The 20569-nt window shown below is 37.8% G+C and overlaps 2 protein-coding genes, 1 long non-coding RNA gene and 1 pseudogene across 3 annotated transcripts; 1 reads left to right on the plus strand and 3 right to left on the minus strand.

Moving 5' to 3' along the window:
* LOC133737273 (probable CoA ligase CCL6) overlaps nt 1–20569 on the minus strand; it is a 256961-nt pseudogene that overhangs the window by 143383 nt on the left and 93009 nt on the right.
* Nucleotides 6618–7475, plus strand: LOC133735624 (cold-regulated 413 plasma membrane protein 1-like). The gene is made up of 3 exons (XM_062163021.1): nt 6618–6670; nt 6783–6853; nt 7049–7475. Exons 1-3 carry the CDS (start codon nt 6618–6620, stop codon nt 7282–7284), a joined length of 360 nt encoding a protein of 119 aa, XP_062019005.1. The 3' UTR covers nt 7285–7475.
* Nucleotides 7868–11131, minus strand: LOC133740650 (uncharacterized). The gene is made up of 3 exons (XR_009861350.1): nt 10362–11131; nt 9349–9516; nt 7868–8444 (listed from the first exon to the last, which is right to left on the minus strand). It is a non-coding gene; the product is annotated as an uncharacterized LOC133740650 (long non-coding RNA).
* LOC133740638 (disease resistance protein RPV1-like) lies at nt 14410–19965 on the minus strand. The gene is made up of 5 exons (XM_062168580.1): nt 19225–19965; nt 17955–19056; nt 17452–17727; nt 15217–16710; nt 14410–15116 (listed from the first exon to the last, which is right to left on the minus strand). Exons 1-5 carry the CDS (start codon nt 19725–19727, stop codon nt 15114–15116), a joined length of 3378 nt encoding a protein of 1125 aa, XP_062024564.1. The 5' UTR covers nt 19728–19965; the 3' UTR covers nt 14410–15113.

Below are 20569 nucleotides of genomic sequence, written 5' to 3' on the forward strand. Positions count from 1 at the left end.
ATTTGCAGTACTTCTTCCCTTTCAGCTGATCTGGTCGAGGAAAAGGTCCAAAGTCGGTCTTCACCATCTTCGCGGTGATCATCTCATCTAGATTCTCATGTGCCTTATTGGCATCATATGTATATGCCACGAATTCAGGTTTAGTGAAGGCCATTGATTTGAGCTTGACAGGTTCCTTGGAGATTCTCAATTGTTTCAAGGCTGGATTCTTTCTCCCTGTCAGTTCATAAGCAGCGATGTCATTATCCTCTTCCTCTTGTCATCCTGAACCACCTCTTCACTGTGATGATGGTAGTAAGGGTCATAAGTAGCCGGTTGGTAGCTCAGGGCCGCTACGGTGCGATGTTTTCCTGGTACATATGTCCCCTTGGACGCATTCTTCCTTGCATCAGTTTCTCTGAGGAGATGTTCAAAGCTGCCCACCTTTGTGATGAGTTCTCCCATTGACTGGATCATGCTGCCATGTTGCTTCTTTCGCTGGCGAGGCTCTAAGCCCTTGATCGCCAACTTGATCAACTCTTTCTCAGGAAGGATCACGTTCAGTTTGGCCTTCTGAACCTGGAAGCGTTGAAGGTACGCAACAGCGGACTCAGTAGGCTGCTGGGCCATCTGAGTGAGAGAAGCCAAATCAACCTCAGGCTCAATGGCTCCAAAAGTTTCTCGAAAGAGTTTTTCCATTGCAGGCCAATCTGCCACTGTTCCTGGTCGGAGTTTGGAAAACCACCTAAAGGTAGCTCCCGAAAGAGAAGTGTCAAAGATCCTGCACTTGAGGATGTCATCATTCTGGTACTGGCCGCATTGCACCCTGAACCTGGCCAGGTAAGTCACTGCATTCTCGGTATCTTCTCCTGAAAAAGTAGAAAATATGATATTTTTATAACCTCTGGGAAATGGCGCGAGCATTATATTCGGCGGGAAAGGTCCCTCATAGACCCCATCCATTTGGGCCCTGGGGTCAGCCAGCCTGATCATCTCCTCTACCTCTTCTCGTCTAACATATTCTGGGCCCGGAGGAGGAGGAGGAGGAGGAGCTATTGCCACAGTATGGCGAGCAGCCTGCAAGGGTATTGCTTGGTTTACAGTTACTGCTCCTTCTCCTATATGTACAACGTGGGTTGTAGCTGGTTGTTGAAGAGTCACTGCTGGCATAGGCATCTCTTTTGCCAAAGCTGTTATCTTGACCGGGTTACCAGCCTGGTCAATCCCGTAATAGCTTCCTGGCAGTTCTTGATATACGTTCTCTGCCCCGTCGCTGTCGTATTGAACGAACACGGTGGAGTCGGACGAAGTTTCGCCACCTTTTGATGCCTGCTGCTTTTGTCTGGCGGTCTGCCCGCCTGACGAAGTGGCCTTTTCTTTGCTACCGCCGATAACAAGTGCTTGTTCTTTATTTTTCAGTGGTGTAGCAGCAGCGGTTGCGGAAGGTGTAGCGGTATTGCTGCTAACCTTCTCTCGCTGATTCGGCGGCACGTACTTGCCCGAATCTGACGGTTGGCCGAGGGAGCCAAGGATAACGTTAGGATCTCCTAACGTTTTATTCAGCACTTCTCTAGCTTGGTTCAACTTAGCTCTTTGCATGGCCACCTCGGTTGCGAGATTCGTTCCATCTTTACGAAGACCTGCCATATCTGACGCCGTCTGCTTCGTATGGTTCGCAATAGCCTCTATTATTCCTTTCTGCTGCTGACTCTGCTCATCTGCGATACCTGTAGCATGAGCCCTTAATGCACTCTCTGTTTGTGCAATTTGTTGCTTAGTCTCCTCCGCCTGTCGGGAAATAAGCTGGTTTATTTCGCGTATGATACGGTCTGTCTTCGCGTTTTCCCTTTCAAAATCAGCGGCTATCTTCTTGCGATGATTTTCAATATTCTCCAAGATGATCGCGAACGTGACCTCGGAGGTCGCTCCCTCTGGAATAGGCTTCGCAACGAAAGCCTCTCTTTCTTCACTCCCCACTGTATTGGAGACAGCGGTAGTGACAGGCTCACTGGACTGATTAGTAGTGACAGTTTGACCCTCAGTAGCGGTCGGGTGATTCTCTCCCTGTTCAGTTGACATATCGGAGGATTTGGAATGAAGAGAGAATCTTTGAATAACTTGTTCTTCAGAAAGACCACGACAATCCACACGAGAATGCGGTTTGTAACTGGAGGTCTTATGCTTTGAGCAGTTAGCGTAGCCCTTTTGGTAAGGGTTTTCGCTTGACTTCCCAATGGCTAACGTTCACGAAGAGACACTAGTGAGTCCCACCGGGTGTGCCAAAATGTTTGACGCGGAAACCAGTTGGCCTGCAAACTGTCTCTTTTGCTGCTGTGATTACGCGGGCGTGCCAGCACCGTGGGGTGCAGTCGTCGGGGGAGTCCCTTGACCTGACTTCTTCTTCAAGCGTTGTGGACGAGGAGAGCACCAACCTCGCCACTAGGTTCTTTTCTATGCCTTCTGAGAAAGGACTTCTTGCCTTACGAATAAGGACTTTGGTTGTGATCTCTTCGCGTCACCGAATCGATACTCAACGTTGTAGGCTGAGCAGAGCAATCACTGGGAAGTTCTGAGAAAGCACGAGTTTTGCTAAAGCGTGACTTTAGCTTCGCTGGTTGCGAGGGCGTTACCCTTGCTTCGCTGGTAGTAACGGTGGCAGTAGCACTGGCAGTCGGCTCTTGGAGAGACTGGGACTGGAAGTACGGTCGCCGGGTTGATCTGGTGATGCTGACAGTCGGCTCTTGGAGAGACTGGGACTGGCGTGCGGTCACCGGGTTTCAACGAGGTTGAAGGTTTGCTCCGGGGAGGCTTTGTAATCGCTAGGATTGATTGATTTGAGAGAGGTCCTTTACTCGTCCTTGAAACCTGGTATATATACCTAGGGTTTCGACTGCTCCTTCCCATAGAAGGATTATTGGTTGAAGTTTCCTATTCAATCCCCGCTACCCGACTCCAATAAGGTTTCGTTTTCCTTATGGATCACGGAATGGGTGAAGCTGTAACCCAAACCCGAGTAGGCTTATTTTTGGGCCGCAGGTATCGGCCCGCTGCGCTAAATCCACTAAAAGATCTTGCCAAAATTACTTTTGGGCTCAAACACCTTGTTTGATTTCCGTTGGATTTGTTTCTAGTTGACATTGATGTTTGAACAAAGTTAATTCTGAAATTTTTATGATTGAATGAGATTTTCGATTATTATATTGTGATTCCAAAGTTGCTTTTGTGAAATTGTTCAATTAAATTTGTTTGATTGAAATCCTTTATGTGTTAATCTTATGTGGTTCGAAACATATAGGGTTAGTATGTAATTGTTGCTAGATTTAATAACATGATTCACCTAATCGTTTTGTGAACTTGAATCAAAAGCAGTAAAGGTTTTGGACAAAAACCGAATTTAATTGAAAAGGATTGCAATTAGATGGACTTTTTCATTCTAAGTTGTACACTTGAGTTGATATCCTTTCTTGTGTTCTTCATGCGTTAAACATGTGTTGATGATCTAGCTTTCTAGAATTTGATTGCATGTTTGATAGGATTAATCTTTGTGCTTTCACTTAGGTTAATTAGTAATGGAAAGTAAAAAATGGGAAATCATTTGCTTTGAATGTTTCACATGATCAATTCTTTCTCATGACTTAGATGAACAATATTAGGTTAGGGTTGGATCGAATTTGATTATGACTTTGGTTTTGATCTTTGTTTCTTATGTTTCATTCTTGTATAAGTGTTTGTATAGTTTCTTTCTTTTTATTTTAATTTTCGGAAACCAAAATCTTAAAACCCTCCTTTTTTCGTTGCTTATGCATATATCTTTTGTATATTCTTGTGAATATTATACTTTGTTTTATTTTAATTCTTTATTTGTTGTACAATGACAGGTGTACCCTCAATCCCCGGATTTGAACGATCCCTATTTACTGCTTACTAACAATGATATCTTATAGGGTTAAATTATGCGCTTGCTTTTAGCGTATCAAATGACTATAAGGATGCTCATGCTCCACTTGTTCGGGATAATGGTCCACGGGTTCTACATAGGTGGTGTAAACCTTCATTGGGATTTATTAAACTTAACATGGATCCTGCTTTTAACTTGGACACAGGTTTAACATGAATCATTACAATCAGAGATTACAAAAGCTTCCACACTGGGAGGACTATTGGTGAAGAAATTCACACTAAACTGGCCAGCTTTGGCCTCTTGCGCTAGAGTATGCGCCACTAAATTAGCCTTCCGATTACCGTAACATACTCTTGCACCTAGAGCATCATGTAGCAGGGCTCTCAAGTCCTTTAACAGGAAACCCATGTATGAGTGGTCCAGGGAAGACCCCTGAATAGCCTGTACTAAATCCATGCAGTCAGATTCTACCACCAAAGGGGTTAGATGGTAATCAAGTGCTAACTGCACACCTTGAATGAGAGCCAGCATCTCCGCATGCCTAGGTGAGCTAGCCACCTCCAGGGTGTGACGGAAGCCCCCCACAACAGAGCCTTCGTGGCCAGTTTAGTGTGAATTTCTTCACCAATAGTCCTCCCAGTGTGGAAGCTTTTGTAATCTCTGATTGTAATGATTCCCCATCAATGAATTAGTCTTTCATTCCCCTAAAAAAAAAAAAGAGGGCATTGCATGTATTCGCTCTCAATCTTTTTAACCGATACAAATATATTCACCCTAAGAATAGCAAGCATCTTCGTAAAATGTCACATCCCTGGTGAGTGGTGACATACATTCATCTTGTGAGTTGGAGGATGAAAGCAATTGCAGTTCTTCTAATTCACACCATATTCCACGAAGCTTAAGGACTCTGGCATCCAGTTTGGTACACTGATTATTAGGATTATGAACAAAAACGACACAACCAAAGACACTGGCAGTAAGATTGTGAAAGGAGGGGATAAAGACATGATGGGAAAGAACTTCATATGGAATTTGTCATTTGAGAATAGAGGAGGGCAACTTGTATATGAGATAACAAACAGTAAGAACAGTTTCTCCCCAAAGATTTTTGGGCATGAGAATGATATGCTCTTTCTATGCACCTAAACATATGCATAAAATGCCAAAACTTAACCCTACAAGAATGTTGAAAGCAGGGATCGTTTCCGCAAGAGATTGTTGTTCAATTGCTTAACTGAAGATAAAAATTAACTGTCCGGTCAAAAAGAACTAACTGACAGACGAGTCTAAACTAGCTTAAATGACTTGAAATGTTACAGACAGACAAACATGACTCCAAATTTGACAATTTTTTAATATGCTTATTGGGGAAAATAATTTATTAAAGATGAACAATAAATGACTCCGAATTTACAAAACTGAGAATTTAGGATTTTGGAAATCAAAGAGAAAAAAAAGTTTGGGGGATTATAATTCACGACCAAACAACATGCAAACATGTCACGTTTTGTCCAATTTCCTTAGGGAAAATTTCGCAAACAGTACACCAAGTAAAGGCCACTAATAATTCTTATACATAAAGTTCCAAACCAAACATTTCGGTACACGAAATCTGAAACTCAACCAACTATCAGTACACGACGTCAATTTTTGACACCAAAATGTCCATTATGCCCTCAGTTCTTTTTTTTTTTAAATAAATTTTTTTTTCTGTTATTTTTTTTTCCTTTGTTTTTTCTGTTATTTTTTTTCCTTCGTTTTTTCTGTTATTTTTTTTCTTCGTTTTTATCTCTTTCTTCTTCCTTCTTCCGGGCTCACTCCCTCACTTCCAACGCCGCCTTCCTCACCTCCACGCTCACTCCCTCGCTTCCAACGCCGCCCTTGCCCTCCAATTGGTGAGATTTATGGTCCTACAGCTTATATTTGTAACTCAGCCAATATTTAGTCATGTGAAAAGAAAGAAAGAGATAAAAACGAAGGAAAAAAAAAACGAAGGAAGAAAAAAAAATAACAGAAAAAACGAAGGAAAAAAAATAACAGAAAAAAATAACAGAAAAAAGAAGGAAAAAAAAAATAATAGAAAAAAAAATTTATTAAAAAAAAAAGAACTGAGGGCATAATAGACATTTTGGTGTCAAAAATTGACGTTGTGTACTGATAGTGGGTCGAGTTTCAGATTTCGTGTACCGAAATGTTTGGTTTGAAACTTTATGTATAAGAATTATTAGTGGCCTTTACTTGGTGTACTGTTTGCGAAATTTTCCCATTTCCTTAATCTTGAATGAAGGTGCCAGGTTAGTTCACAGCTAGAATCTAACATATTATTCTCTCTCACTTTGTATGTTATGAAGAAGATGCTTCAACTTAACCAATTTTCTAACATGCAACCTAAGAAGAAGCTTTGTTACATTCAACAAGAAAAAATTATTAAGAACTAAAAGAATTTGAGTCACCACAAGGCATTGCAATTACGAAATTAAAGAGTCTTACTAAACCTAGGAACCAATTTACATGCGAATACATAATAGACAATTGCTACTTTAGAACACATGCACGACCTTATTCAACTATTTACTGTAGTTATCTGTTGATCTTGGATCGGACAAACTGGAAAACAAACATGCTCACAGGGCTGTTAATCCCATATATATATATATATATATATATATATACATGTATGTATATATATATATATATATACATACATGTATATATATATATATATACATATACATATATGTATATATATATATTCTGTAGCCTTGCTTCACTAATTTTCTCTATCTTCAGGTGATTTTCCCCACCGACTGTAGCTGTTATATTGTGTAGATATCCTATCATGAGTGTATTGTCTTTCATGCATGTCCATTTTTTTAAAAGCTTTAATTGTTTAATTATGCAGGGGAGAAATTGGAAGCTGGATTGCCTTCGTTGCGGTTATCTTGCGACTCTTTTTCCCTAAACGATTCCCAGGTAAAGTGTTTATACTATGGAGTTATGATCTTTGATGGTTTGATCTACTGCAGAAGAAGCAGTTTGTGTTTAAATGGCTAGTTGATCCATATTGTTGCTTGCATCTATGAGTTATACCTGCACAAAATAAAACTAGTATGATTCTAATAGGATTCTGTTTACTGTCTTTGGTAATAATTATGATGGAAACTTCAGAATGGGCTGAATTGCCGGCTGCGCTGATTCTTCTGATGATTGTGGCTCCGAGTTTAATTGCAACCACTGTGAGGGATGACTGGATCGGAGTTGCAATATGTCTCGTCATTGCAGCTTACTTGCTGCAAGAACACATCCGGGCATCCGGTGGATTCAGAAACGCTTTCACACAACCCCATGGCATAATCTGTCTGTTCATCTACCCTGTTTGGGCGTTGGTCCTTGACATCCTATAGTTCCCTGCACTCTCTTATTCTTTTGGACATTGTATTCTGTGATTTTTCGTAATTCAATTTGTTTGGACTCTAAATTAAAGTTGTTGTATTCTTTTCATACATGTATTACTCTCTGAGCAGAAACCCCGTGCAAGACACAATTTTCTTTCATGGTGAAGAAGCACAATATTTGGCCCAAAGGATTCTTGAAAGGACCTCGTTTCATTACCTTATTGTCTGCGATAAGGCAGTGGCCTTTGAAATCTTGAGTAATGGGATATATAAAGTTATAAACTATGGATTTGGCTTCAAAATTCATGGACTTAAGAGTAACTCTGCAGTGTTGCAGATAGGCTTACTCACTTTCCAATTATGATGAAGTCGATTGAAATGCTTAACAAAGGAACTAATAATTATCAGGATTCTTTCCAAAAGATTGGATATAGCAATAAGTTTCTTAGTGCACATATGTAAATCAATAGCTTGAAAAATCTGATAAAAAGGTTCTGTCATTTTGCAACCAAAACACAGCTATGAAAGAGCCTCATGTTCAACAGAACAAAGGACTTGCATAACTACTAATGCAACAAAAACCACGAACAATAACATGCCTATAAATGCATTAAAGCTCCACATTGTATCAAATATGCTTCAAATGCTGTGGTCCTCCACAAACACAGATTTCTTAACCAAAACTGTAAACTGGATGTGTTTCTTACCATCTGTAAAGTAGCCTCATGTTGTTTTAATAAATCCAACAACCAAAAACTGATAATTAGCTATTTCACATCCATATCAAATACATAAATATTCAACATGTCATTCAAATGAAGAATCCAATGAAAGTTGGAGTCATGAGATCCCTCTCTATGTCAAAAGAGGTTAGCTTCCAAATGAACTGCTTTTAACAACTCAAACCCTCGAGGCTGCAATGTAAATGTGTTTTAAGTCAGATGACTAATTAATCAACATAGCATAAATTTACCAACAGCGATGGACCACATACTTGCTGTGTCTAAACCGTGCTATTGAGCTCATCCAGAATGTATTTTCTTGCCTTCAGGTTTTGACACAATGATTTGAAGTCATCAGTCAAATGATGCTCAGTCCTCCAAGGCCTTTCTGTCAGGATCAACCACAGCAACAAGAAATGACTCGAAGGTGTTCCCATAAACCCATATCTGCCAACCAGATGAAAGTTATGATGTTAAGATATCCGTCGATAACTTCAGATAACAAGAAAGAAGGGTACATGAAACTAGTATAAAATTCAAATTAATGTAGCACAAAGACAAAGACAAACTCATTTATTGATCAAAATAAAGGTAAGTATTCTTGTTATCATACAAGTAGAATATAGAAGTTGGCGATGTAAGAAATTTAATGAACCCGACATTGTGTAGAACCTAAGTATATATTCATATATGATTTAGTTTTGAATTCAAATGTCAAGTATAAGTTAAGGACTTAAGAAAATCATTTTGGTCCAACTTATCACATCTGTTAGAATTTGAAATTCATAAATACAGTTATGACTCATGAGAGTTTATCTGGTTTTTTGAAAAAGCAGTTGGGATGCATTGTCAGTTTCTTGATGGAAGAAACTGACAATACAATGCTTTATATATCAGATATTTTGGTCCCTTCTGATGCACGAATCATTCTCATCAATTAGTCCCATCACTAAGAGGATGCTAAAGGTGAAATCAGGAGAAGACTAAGATGGAAAACTCAACTGTGTCAAGAAAGCTGTCATGGACAATGCAAGTGCATCGAGTAAGTTTTCTGGGTTCATGTTCTTATGTTTAGTTTTCTGCAGAAATCAGTTTCCATTGAGGAGTATTAGATCTGTCTCAAAGGGATCCGTTAAGGATTTTCTTCCTCACTCGGATCCATCTCAAGGGGATATTACCTCTCTAAGATCTGTCTAGAGGAGATTTCACCTCACTTGAATCTTCTTCAAGGAGATTTCTTCTTACTTGGATTTAACTCAAGGAGATTTAATATACATGATTTGATCTAGTATAGGTTTCAGTTTATGTGTTTGTGATTGCTTAAGCATAATATTTCTAACAGGCGACATACCGATGTGATAAGGGGGCAATTGCAAGTATTTGCTTTCAATGCTTTCCACAGCAACATATTCACCTTGAGACAGTTTAAATATGTTCTTTTTCCTGTCTATAATTTTCATTGCTCCATTAGGCTGCCATTCTCCAATATCACCTTTGGATAGATAGCCCACACAATGTGCTGTAGTTTGACAGAAAAATTAGTTCATGTCTACCGGTTGGTGATGGACTAAAAATTATTGCCACGTGTAGATCAACAAGCACCTCAGTGTACTTCATAAGTTACTTAACCTCTACATCGATCATCTCAGTCACACCAAAATATTGCCCCCTTCAATTCTCAACAAATTCAGTTTGTCCTAGCCCAAACTCTGACATAACTTTGGTTCCCATTGACACATAGAGAAAGGTCTTCCCTTAACTCAATAAATAGCTACAGATCAAAGATGTCATAATACTTCAGAACTCTCTAATCACCATCATCACTCAGTTTCCTCTCCTTGTGAATCTTGATTGAACTTAAGAAGTTTGAGATTTTATCATAGTTCAGGACTAGTAATACATTATTACAGTACCAGTAAAAAGGTCCAATAAGGACCTAGCTATAAAACCAATACCATCTACATCTCTACTATGGCCAATAATATATGCATATGTTCTATTTTAACCCATAGCAATAAAGCAATACCCTCTACTCATAGTTTCCAACACCTGCTTATCTGAAGGGAAAGTTTTTGGTTTTCTGAGGTAAAGTTGGACAAGGCTGGTTGCCTCAGAAACACACTTGACCACAAGGACGGATCAATATATCCAAAGCAACCAATCCATTTTGTGTAGATTGCGATGGATAATCTGAGATGCAGGCAAGTAAATTGGTAAACAAATTTGACAATTGGGGTACAAACAGTCTCAGTTTTATATGTTTCTTGTAGTATCAGTTCTTCTTGGAAAAAGAAAGCAATACATTGTTTGAATGTAAAACAAGTTATTTCGAAAAATGGAATGACGAAGGACAGAATTACTGACCTTTATAAAGTCAAGCTTGTGCTTCGTCTTTTGGAAGACACTACTTCAGATATCCCAACTTCTTGTTATTTAAACCTTTCAGTAGTCATAAGACTACTGCCAATGAAAATGCAAATGCAAAGTTTCAACTGATGAGCTGGCTAAGTTATATGCATATTGGAACAGGGTATGGTTCCACCGGAGGAAACTCTACTCAATACCTGCAGGAACAAATTTAGGCATGAATTTTACAATAACAATAAATAAGGGCTAATATTTCTCAGGTTAATTATAATGTAGTGGTAACTCAATAAGAAACTGATCAAATGAAAGAAGAAAATAATTGCAATTACATAAAACTAATTGGAAGCTGCATGTGAAAAGCCTTGATTTCACTTTTCTTAAATCATGCCTTCGATCAAGTAAATATCATTCTAAATCAGACACCGAAAATATATGGTTGGTGATTGATCGACACAATCAAAATCTGAACTTTTTACTTTTGAATGAGAAAATAATTTCAGATAACAATATGCTATAAACTCATAAAATAGAAATACCTTGAAAGAATTAGTGAAATATGACTAGCACACTAGATCAAACTTCGAAAACAAATTTAGTATCACTTTCCATAATGCAATTTTTCATTTATTAGTTACATGGAACCAGGCTTGGAAAACTAGTCCAACTACTATATCCACACAAATGGAGAATGCCAAAGAGAGTTGATATTATTTGTTACAAACTAACTTTGAAACTCCAAAGATATCAAAAAAGAGAGAGAATCTGAACTGTAATCTTATTCGTCACATTGATCCATAGTCAATGCTTTACCAACATTGCTGCATTAGTACTAATTATAGCTTTTCATTCTCCAGTTGTGCATTAGTATATATTACGTTGCAGTCAGTCCACTGTTTGGGATGATAACTTTCCATTAGTCCTGCAATAGCATAATTTTTCAGATGCTGCAATGGCATAATTGTTCAGATGTCAGTCCTCTGTTTTGCTACAAATGTTTGTTATTATCTCTGAAACTACTGAAGCAAAAATGAGGAAATTTTTACAAAAGGAAATGATACCAACAAACACAAATTCATATTGAGGCAAATACAGCTGTATCACCAAGTATTGGTAATACTTCAACGAAGTTACTTTGGAGAAAAATATAAACTATAAAATAAATCTGCTTTCACAGGATGACTTTACTCAAAATTGTATTAGACTATTAATACCCTTAGACTAATTAGTTGATAGACAATCTATAATTTGATGGCCAACCACAAAGATTTCAGTATAATTTGATCTAATATGGGGTCCAAGTTCTGCCAAAATGAAAGTATAAATTTCCCCTAGTTGAGGGACGGTACAACCCCCAAATTTAATCATGCTGACACAGTTAACACCACTAACATCACCAAATAGAAAGCAACTAGACAAAACCGTCTGGAGAATGACGTCCTCACATGTTGTCTTGGCAAAAATAACAAATCTTGAAGATGTTACAATAAATTATAACTGCTCGCTAAATTGGGTTGCATCCACATGATTTAAATTTTTATCTTGGCAAAACTAGCATTTTAAAAAGGCAGACATATATGTATGAAACAGATTAAGGATTGATAATTTCATTTGAGAATGACGAAATAATTTCATATTGATAATGCTACAAAATTCGAAACGAAAATAGTCTTGTATTGGCCTTTTCAGTAACAAAACTACTAAATCTCCATGACCAAAATGTTCTCTGCTAATTTATTTGCCTCTGACGTAAAATGAGGTACATTTATGCTTTAAAATTGTTCAATAGACCAAACATAGGTACAGGACCTGGTCAAATCCATCAACAGATTGCACCCCAAACAACTCATGCCAAGTTACAGGAGCTATTCTGCCTCTATTTATTTATTTTTTTAATTTTTTTTTTCAAGAGGCAGAAGAAGAACTAATTCGGAAACATGAAGATAGAATATGTTAAAAAGCTAGAATATTGAAATATCTAACTGTGTTAAGTTGTTCCCTGTGAGGAAAAGTATATGGTATGTTGACAATACCTCTGACTCTAATGCTGCATTAGTAAAAATTACGCCTTTTGGTTCTCCAGTTGTTCCACGTGTATAAATTATTGTGCAACAGCAGTCCTATGTTTTGGAGGTACTTCACAATCTGAATTTCTCTGAAGATGAAAGATGATAGAATTTTTATATTGCTCTAGTTAATGGGCAATCCTTTACTGAAAACAAGAACTAATATGAGATAAACAGTGTTAAGAGGTTACTGATAGGAGCCTTTTTATGCGACGTTTTAATAATTATTTCCTCATATTTTTCTTAGTTATTTCCTTTACTTAATCATTTTTAATTTAGTTTCTATTTTCTAGGTACATTGGAATAAATGACAAGGAAATGAGCTGAAATGAAGAAATGGAGTTTTCCTGGTCCAACTAGGACCTAAAAGTCAAGACCATTTAGAATTCCTTTCATTTACTCAGAAGAAAGCACCACCACTGAAGTTCATAGCCATAACTGGAAAGTAATACATGCATGATGCACTAAGAATTATTGAAAAAGAAAAGGAAGCGTACTGAGGTGACATAAACTGGGAATATATGTAATGGCATGTCTGTTACAGGCCTGTAAACATCAAACATTAAGCATAAGACTAAAAGGTCACATTCTTTCTAGTAAGATTCAGCCCCAATATATTCAGTTTGAGTTATTCAATACTTCAAGTAGTCACAAAATCTTCTCTCAACAATACCTCTTCTTCATTCGAGTGTCTTGCATAATATGCTCAAATATGAAAAAAAGAAAAGAAACACAGTATTATTATTACCTCCATTGGAGGCAATTTGGTTAGGGACTTCGATTTACAAGATTGAGACTGCGGTTTCTGATTGCTGAACCCGCCAGTCATTGAGCTCTGGGTTTCAATGGGTTGTTGCTATTGCTCAAATGAAAATGGTGGTACCTTCTTCCCAACCACTTTCACACTCACCGACAGAGCTTCTTCATTCAAGTGTCTTGCATGATATGCATATATCTGAAACTCAGAGATACAGTATTACGTACCTCCATTGCAATAAGCCACTGGAAGAAATTTGATTTATATATACCACAACGATGTCCCTGAAATATTGTCCTTCAATTCTCGACAAATTTAGATCATTATTTCATTAACTCATTAAGTAGCTAGAGATCTGAGTTTCATTATACTTCAAAACTCTCGAATCACCATCATCTCTCAGTTTCCTCTCTTAGAGAATCTTGATTGAAATTAAGTAGTCTTAGATTTTATCACAGTTCAGGACTAGTAACACATTATTAAAATACAAGTACAAAGGTCCAGTAAGGACCAAGTATGACCAATAGCATCTGCATCTTTGTTATGCCCATATACAGGGTACAAGTGAATATTAGATGCATTTGTTCTATTGTAACCCATACATAGCATTAAAGCAATTCCCTCTACTCATAGTTTCCAATACCTGCTTTTCTGAAGGGAAAATTTTTGGATTCTGAGGTAAAGTTGGAAGAGGCTGGTTGCTTTGAAAATACATTTGACCACAAAGACATATAATATGCAAAGCAACAAATCCATTTTGTGTAGATTGTGATTGATATTTTGAGATGCAGGCAAGCAAATTAGTAAACAAATACGACAATTGGGACACCACATTCTCAGTTTCCATATTTCTTGTATTGTGTGTTCTTAAAAAAAGAAAGCAACACATTGTTTGAATGTAAAACCAGCTACTTCAAATAATGGAATGATGAAGGACAGAATTACTTACCTTTGTAAAGTCAAGCTTGTGCAGGCAAGGTGGTGCTTCGTCTTTTGAAAGACCTTTCTTCTGATATCCCAGCTTCTTGTTATTTAAACCTTTCGGTATCTCAGAATAGGACTGCCAATGAACATGCAAATGCAAAATTTCAACTGACGAGCTGGCAAAGTTGTATGCATATTGGAACAGTGTATGGTTCCACTAGAGGAAACTATATTTAATTACCTGCAGGAACAAATTAAGGCATGCATAAATTTTACAATAACAAAAACAAAGGATAGATATTTCTCAAGTTCAATATAATGTAGTGGTGAGTGGTAACTGAACAAGAAACTGATAAAATGAAAGAAAAAAATCATTGTAATTACACTGCATTAATTGGACAATGCATGTGAATAAACTTGATTTCCATATCTTAAATCATGCCTTCAAGTAAATATCACTCTAATCAGACACCGTAAATATATGTTTGGCATGGTGATTGATTGAAACAATCATGATCTAAACTCTTTACTTCTTGAATGAGGAAATAAATTCAGAAAATGATGCTATAAACTCAGAAAATAGAAAGACCTTGAGATTGGCTATCGGAAGAGAAAACGTCAACAAGTTCATCGATGAGTTTAGTTAAGTAGATTTAGTGCACTAGATCAAGCTTCTAAATTACAAATTTAATATTCCTCTCACTGATGCAATTTTGCATTTTTTTAGTTACATGGAACCAGGCTTGGTAAACTAGTTCAACTCTATCCACACATATGGAGAATGCCAACAAAGAGTTGATATTACAAACCAATTTTGAAACTCCAAAGATATCAAAGAAAGAGAGAATTTGAAAATGTAAACCTGTATTCGTCACACTGGTCCATAGACAATGCTATGCTGCAGTAGTAATAATTACAGCTTTTCGTTCTCCAGTTGTGCACTTGTGCATCAGTATATAATTCTTTGCAGTCAGTCCTCTGTTTGGGGCGATAATTGTTCCAGGATTACTGCAATAGCAATTTTTGTTCAGATGTCAGTCCTCCGTTTTACTGCAAATGTCACATATTATCTCTGAAATGAGGAAATTTTCACAAAAGGAAACGATACCTTATAAACTTCATCATGAGAAAGTTCACTGGTGAGGTTCTCTGCACGGATTAGCTTCCTAGAAACGTCTTCATTGGGTGGCATTACAAGGTGGACACCACAGCTTTTTATGGACGCATAAAAAGCTGACCGTTGATAAATAATGACTCGGCACGTAAAGGGGGGCAATGGACGCATATAACCAACTCGCCACATTTCAAGGAAGGGAACATAGTGCAGCCACACATGATTCGACTCTGTTGAATCAACCAACTGGGGGAAGAGTTTTGAAACACGTACATCATTGATGTGAATATGGACATCAAAAGAGCAAAAAGTCCAAGGCAGATCTCGCAGCTTTTGATCAACAGCAACACAGAGAGCCAATCCTGTGTTGTCCCATTTGAAATTTGCAAGTGTTTCAATACAAAATTCAAACCGTCGATGCCCCTTGGAATCCATTTGACAGCTGAACCACTTTGGAACCTCCCTTCTTGGAACTGGAAATCTAATTGTGAACTTGGATTGCTGAGAACATAGGAATCGAGAGAAGAGATCAGCGTCCACCTCATCATCATCCTTGTTTGCCATCTCAACCAAATTTTGACAGAGTCTCCAGCAATTAGTCAAGTCCATCTCCTCAATCATAATTTGTGACTCTTTACGCTCCAAAATGTTTGACAACTTTGAAATTCTTTCCAATGATACGCAATTGCTCACATCCAAACAGACAATACTTGGTGGAAGCTCTGGAATTTCTACAAGCCTCGTGCAGTATCTCAAACAGAGTCTCGACAAGTTGACAAATTTGTTGATGATGCATTCGGGAAGAATTACAATGGGGCTTCTTGATAAACTAAGGTCATCTAAAGTGGATGCACAATCAAGGGATGCGAGGAAATCAATATTAGACAAATTGCATCCAATCGCCCAGAATTGATGTAGCCAAGGAAGCGCCGAATTGAATTCAGTGTCACGGTTGTCATGTGAAACCTTTGAGTAAGTTGGAAGCACTTCAGAGTCCACCTTTTTTGGGAATGTTACGAGTTTTGGGCACTCGTACAAACCAACCTTCTCCAGATTTTGCAATTCATAGATGCTGCAAGGTAGATCTGTGAGGTTTCTACAAGAACGTAAGCTCAACCATTGAAGGTTAATTAGATATCCAATGGATGAAGGCAATGCTTTGATGCCAGTGTTGGATAGACTCAAGGATGTCATGTATTTCATCTCTCCCACAATTTCAGGGAAACTCTCCAGCCTTAAGCAATAGTGAAGAATAATGTCTTTCAGGGATCTCCAGTTGACTTTTTCAGGTAGCCTCTCAAGCTCATAGCAATTCTCAAGATTCAGGCGAACAAGCTTTTCGAGGGATCCAACCGAAGAGTGAACCTCCTTTAACCTTTTACACCTACTTAGATCCAGGAACTCTAAGTTTGGGCTTCCAGACAGGTCTGGGCTTTGTGCTAGGAATCTACATTCCCTTAAATTTAAGGATTTCAGATTTTTCATACTCTGTCATACCAAAAAAAAAAAAAAAAATCAAATGGAAAATGAAAAATTGGTAAGGTGTAAAGATTTTAATAAAGTAAGGGAGAAATATCACTTTGGTCATCGAACTATAGGTTGCTCGACACTTTGGTTATCCAACTTTTAAAAACTTCATTTTGGTCATCGAACTATATCACCGTATATCACTTTAGTCATTCCGTCAGTTTTCTCCATTTTCTCTGTTAACTCTAGGGGTATTTTGGAGATGAAATGTTTTACCCGCCATTTTTATAACTTAATCCAATTTTCCCCGCCTAAACATAAAACTTCATCCAATTTTGCCAACTTTTCCCTCCTTTTATTCATGCATTCATCATCAGTAATCAAAGCATACAATAGAGAAAAATAATCGAGTCAGAGAATGATTCAAAGTGAGGGAACATAAGAGGAAGAAAAATATTGATTTAATAAATCGAGGAATTATAAAATGTGGGAAAAGTTGGAAAAATTGGATGAAGTTTTATGTTTAGGCGGGAAAAGTTGGATTAAGTTATAAAAATAGCGAGTAAACCTTTAAATCTCCAAAATACCCTTGGAGTTAACAGAGAAAACAAATGGAATGACCAAAGTGATATGCGATGATATAGTTCGATGACCAAAATGAAGTTTTTAAAAGTTGGATGACCAAAGTGTCGAGTGAGCCATAGTTCGATGACCAAAGTGATATTTTTGCCATAAAGTAAACTCCTGAAAATTTATAAATACCTTGAATCCTTCTCCAAAACGTGAGATGCGGCTGCAAGGCATATTAAGTTGAACCAGATTCTTCATATTAAAATCAGAGGGCAAAGATTGTAGTGGGCAGTCACGGTAATCAAGTAACCGCAAATGATTCGGATAATAATCAACCTTTCCACAAAACCGTCCATTGACGTTTATAAAAATTTTAAGATTTCTCATCTCTTTGAAGCATTCAGGACTCAAGCGTATCTCATCTATTGTACGCATTTTTATCATTATGCCTTCAATATTACTTGTTCCCTAGTATGAAAAAGGCAATTGTATTAGCAAAATGAGTACTTAGATAATAAAATGCAAGTATTTTGAGTTTTATTCTTTCTTTAAGAATTCAAAAAAAAATCATATAATACATATTACCCGGATATTGGTTATCGAATTGGAACAAACTACACACATAGAGAATCACCTGACTTGACTCATTTGTGTGTGTGTGTGTGTGTGTATTTAGACATATGGGAACTACGTACCGTGTTTTCTGTTAGAACGTCCTGTACATCCTTGTGATACCACAATCTACTACGCTTTCCAGGCTCTGTAGACTCTTGCTTAACTATATCTTTTCCCATCTCTTCTAGCAAATCATGCATGCAAATACAACCATATACATCATTTATGAGGGCCTTTTCTTCAAGAACTTCAATACTATGCGTGGGGTTGTTGCGGTCACAACCTTCTAGTATCTGTATCACATCATTTGTCTTCCAACCTTTGAAGAAACAAGCAATGTCGAGGAAAACTTCTTTCACTATTTTTTCCAATCCATCATAACTAACTTTGAGAATACCTTGAATGCCTTCGGGAAGATTTCTTTTAAAACCATCTAGCATAGCTTGCCATTTATGTACCGGTCTACCACATAGATGTGAACCCAAAACTACCAGGGCTAACGGAAGGCCTTGAGCATATCTAACAATAGTGCCAACTAAGTGCTTCTCATTGTCATCTAAAATTCTCTTATTCTTGAAGGCAATTGAACTGAAGAGCTCACAAGCTTCATGATGATCTAGACTCCGGGCCTCGTATATTTGATTCACTTGATGAGTGATCAACAAATGCTTATCTCTTGTTGTTATTATAACTCTACTGCCACTGTGAAACCAATCTAGTCCCCCAGCTAATTTGTCTAACTGGTCCAATTGATCCACATCGTCAAGAACTAAAAGAATCCTTTTATATCTCAACCTTTCGCTCAACAAAGTAATTCCTTGATCAGCATTCAGTACTTTCAATTCTGTGCCCCTTAAAATCTTAAAAAGAATACTGTTTTGTAGGTTGACTAGACCTTCATGTGGCATTGAACATTCTCTAACTTTTTCCAAAAAGCAACTATCTTCAAACTCATTAGCAATTGAGTTGTAAACAGCTTTAGCAATTGTTGTCTTCCCTATTCCACCACTTCCCCATATCCCTACCATGCGTACATCACTTCCCCCAACATCTAAGCGTTCAAGCATGTCTTGTACACGAGATTCTATCCCGACTGGAAACTTTGCCACATTCAAAGGGGTTTGTTTTATTACTTGTGCAGAAATCTCTTCAATAATTCCATCAATAAATTTAGATTCATACCTGCGGAGTTAAAATTAAATGAAACGTTTAATAAAAAATAAAATCCCTTACCAATGGTTTTCAAAATAAAAAGCAAAGATTTAATACTCATACAAGCTTAAAAAAGCAAAGGTGGAACAAGTAATGCATATTTTATGACAAACGAATATATAGGAAACTAGAATATACCCGTCCCAGAAATGCCACCCAGATAAATTTGCTGCTTCTGAAAGAGCTGCTCTCCATCTTACCACCTTGTCTGTTCTGTCATCTTTGAATCTACGTTCATGCTCTGCAAGTGCCTCACCAAATGTGCCTCTTTGGTGTCTTACGTTCGATGGATCCACTTTGTAAAAGATTGGCCAAACCATTTGGTTCTTTGATCTTCTACATTCAAGGATATGAACCAGTTCATCCAAACACCACTTTGAGGATGCATAGTTTTCAGAGAACACAATGAGAGAGAGCTTTGATCCTTCAATGGCTTGGAGAAGTGCTTGTGATATTTCTTCTCCTCTTGTAAGATTATCATCTATGAAAGTGATGATCCCCCTTCGAACCAAATTTATGTGCAAATGATCTGTAAAATTGTAGCGTGTATCCTCGCCTCTGAAACTCAGAAACACATCATGTCTCCAGGAACCGGTGGAAGAAGCAGAGAGAGAAGAAGAAGCTCTCAATTGGATGGCCATCGAATCTAGCTTTTTGTTTGATTTCACGCACAGCTCGCTGATGGAATGAAGAATGAGCAGAAGAGGAAGAGGCTCTCAAAAGTAGGTACAGGTGATCACAGTTTCCTGCTAGCTTCGATCAACGTCAATGTGAAGTCAAGGCCGCGTAAGATGAAACGAAACTACCAAGAGAAGAAGAAGAAGAAGAAGAAGAAGAAAAGGTAAAGGGCGTGTAAGATGAAACGAAACTACCGAAAGAGCATTGCATTTTCACACGTGAAAAAAACAGTAACACATTGTATGTGAACGAACGGGTGGAAAAAGCAGAAGAGGACGAGGCTCGCGCTGATCACATTTTTTGCTGTAGATGAAGCGAAGCTACCAAGAAAAGAAGAAAAGGTAAAGGTAGAGGACCGATCAGTCGTCACCACCGAAAGAGCATCTTATAATGAGTGAGAGATATTTTGCCAATGTAATTATTGGTTTGGTTTGATAGGTAGATGAAATTGCCAGTTGTCACCGACTAGCTATTGGATTTAGAGATAAAACTGTAAAAGAATGAAGAAAGAACATGACAACCAAGTGAGATTGGTTATTGAGAGTTTGGTAAAATGAGAGAGGACACATTTGTATATCGACCGGTGGAAGCAACTGCGATTTACTTCATGCATTGTTTCTTCGACTGAACAGGAAAACCACACTAATTTCATCATCAGAACATAATTTCTTGGACTTCATGCCAAGTCTTTTGTTAATTTTGACCTTAAGCTTTGGAAGTTGTCCCCAAAGAACGGGAGAGAGAGAGAGAGAGAATCAGTTGGCCTTCCCCGTATGGTTTTAAACTTTTAATCACTTCAATAGTG

This window comes from Rosa rugosa, chromosome 3 (genome assembly GCF_958449725.1).
Source record: "Rosa rugosa chromosome 3, drRosRugo1.1, whole genome shotgun sequence".
Lineage (NCBI taxonomy): Eukaryota > Viridiplantae > Streptophyta > Magnoliopsida > Rosales > Rosaceae > Rosa > Rosa rugosa.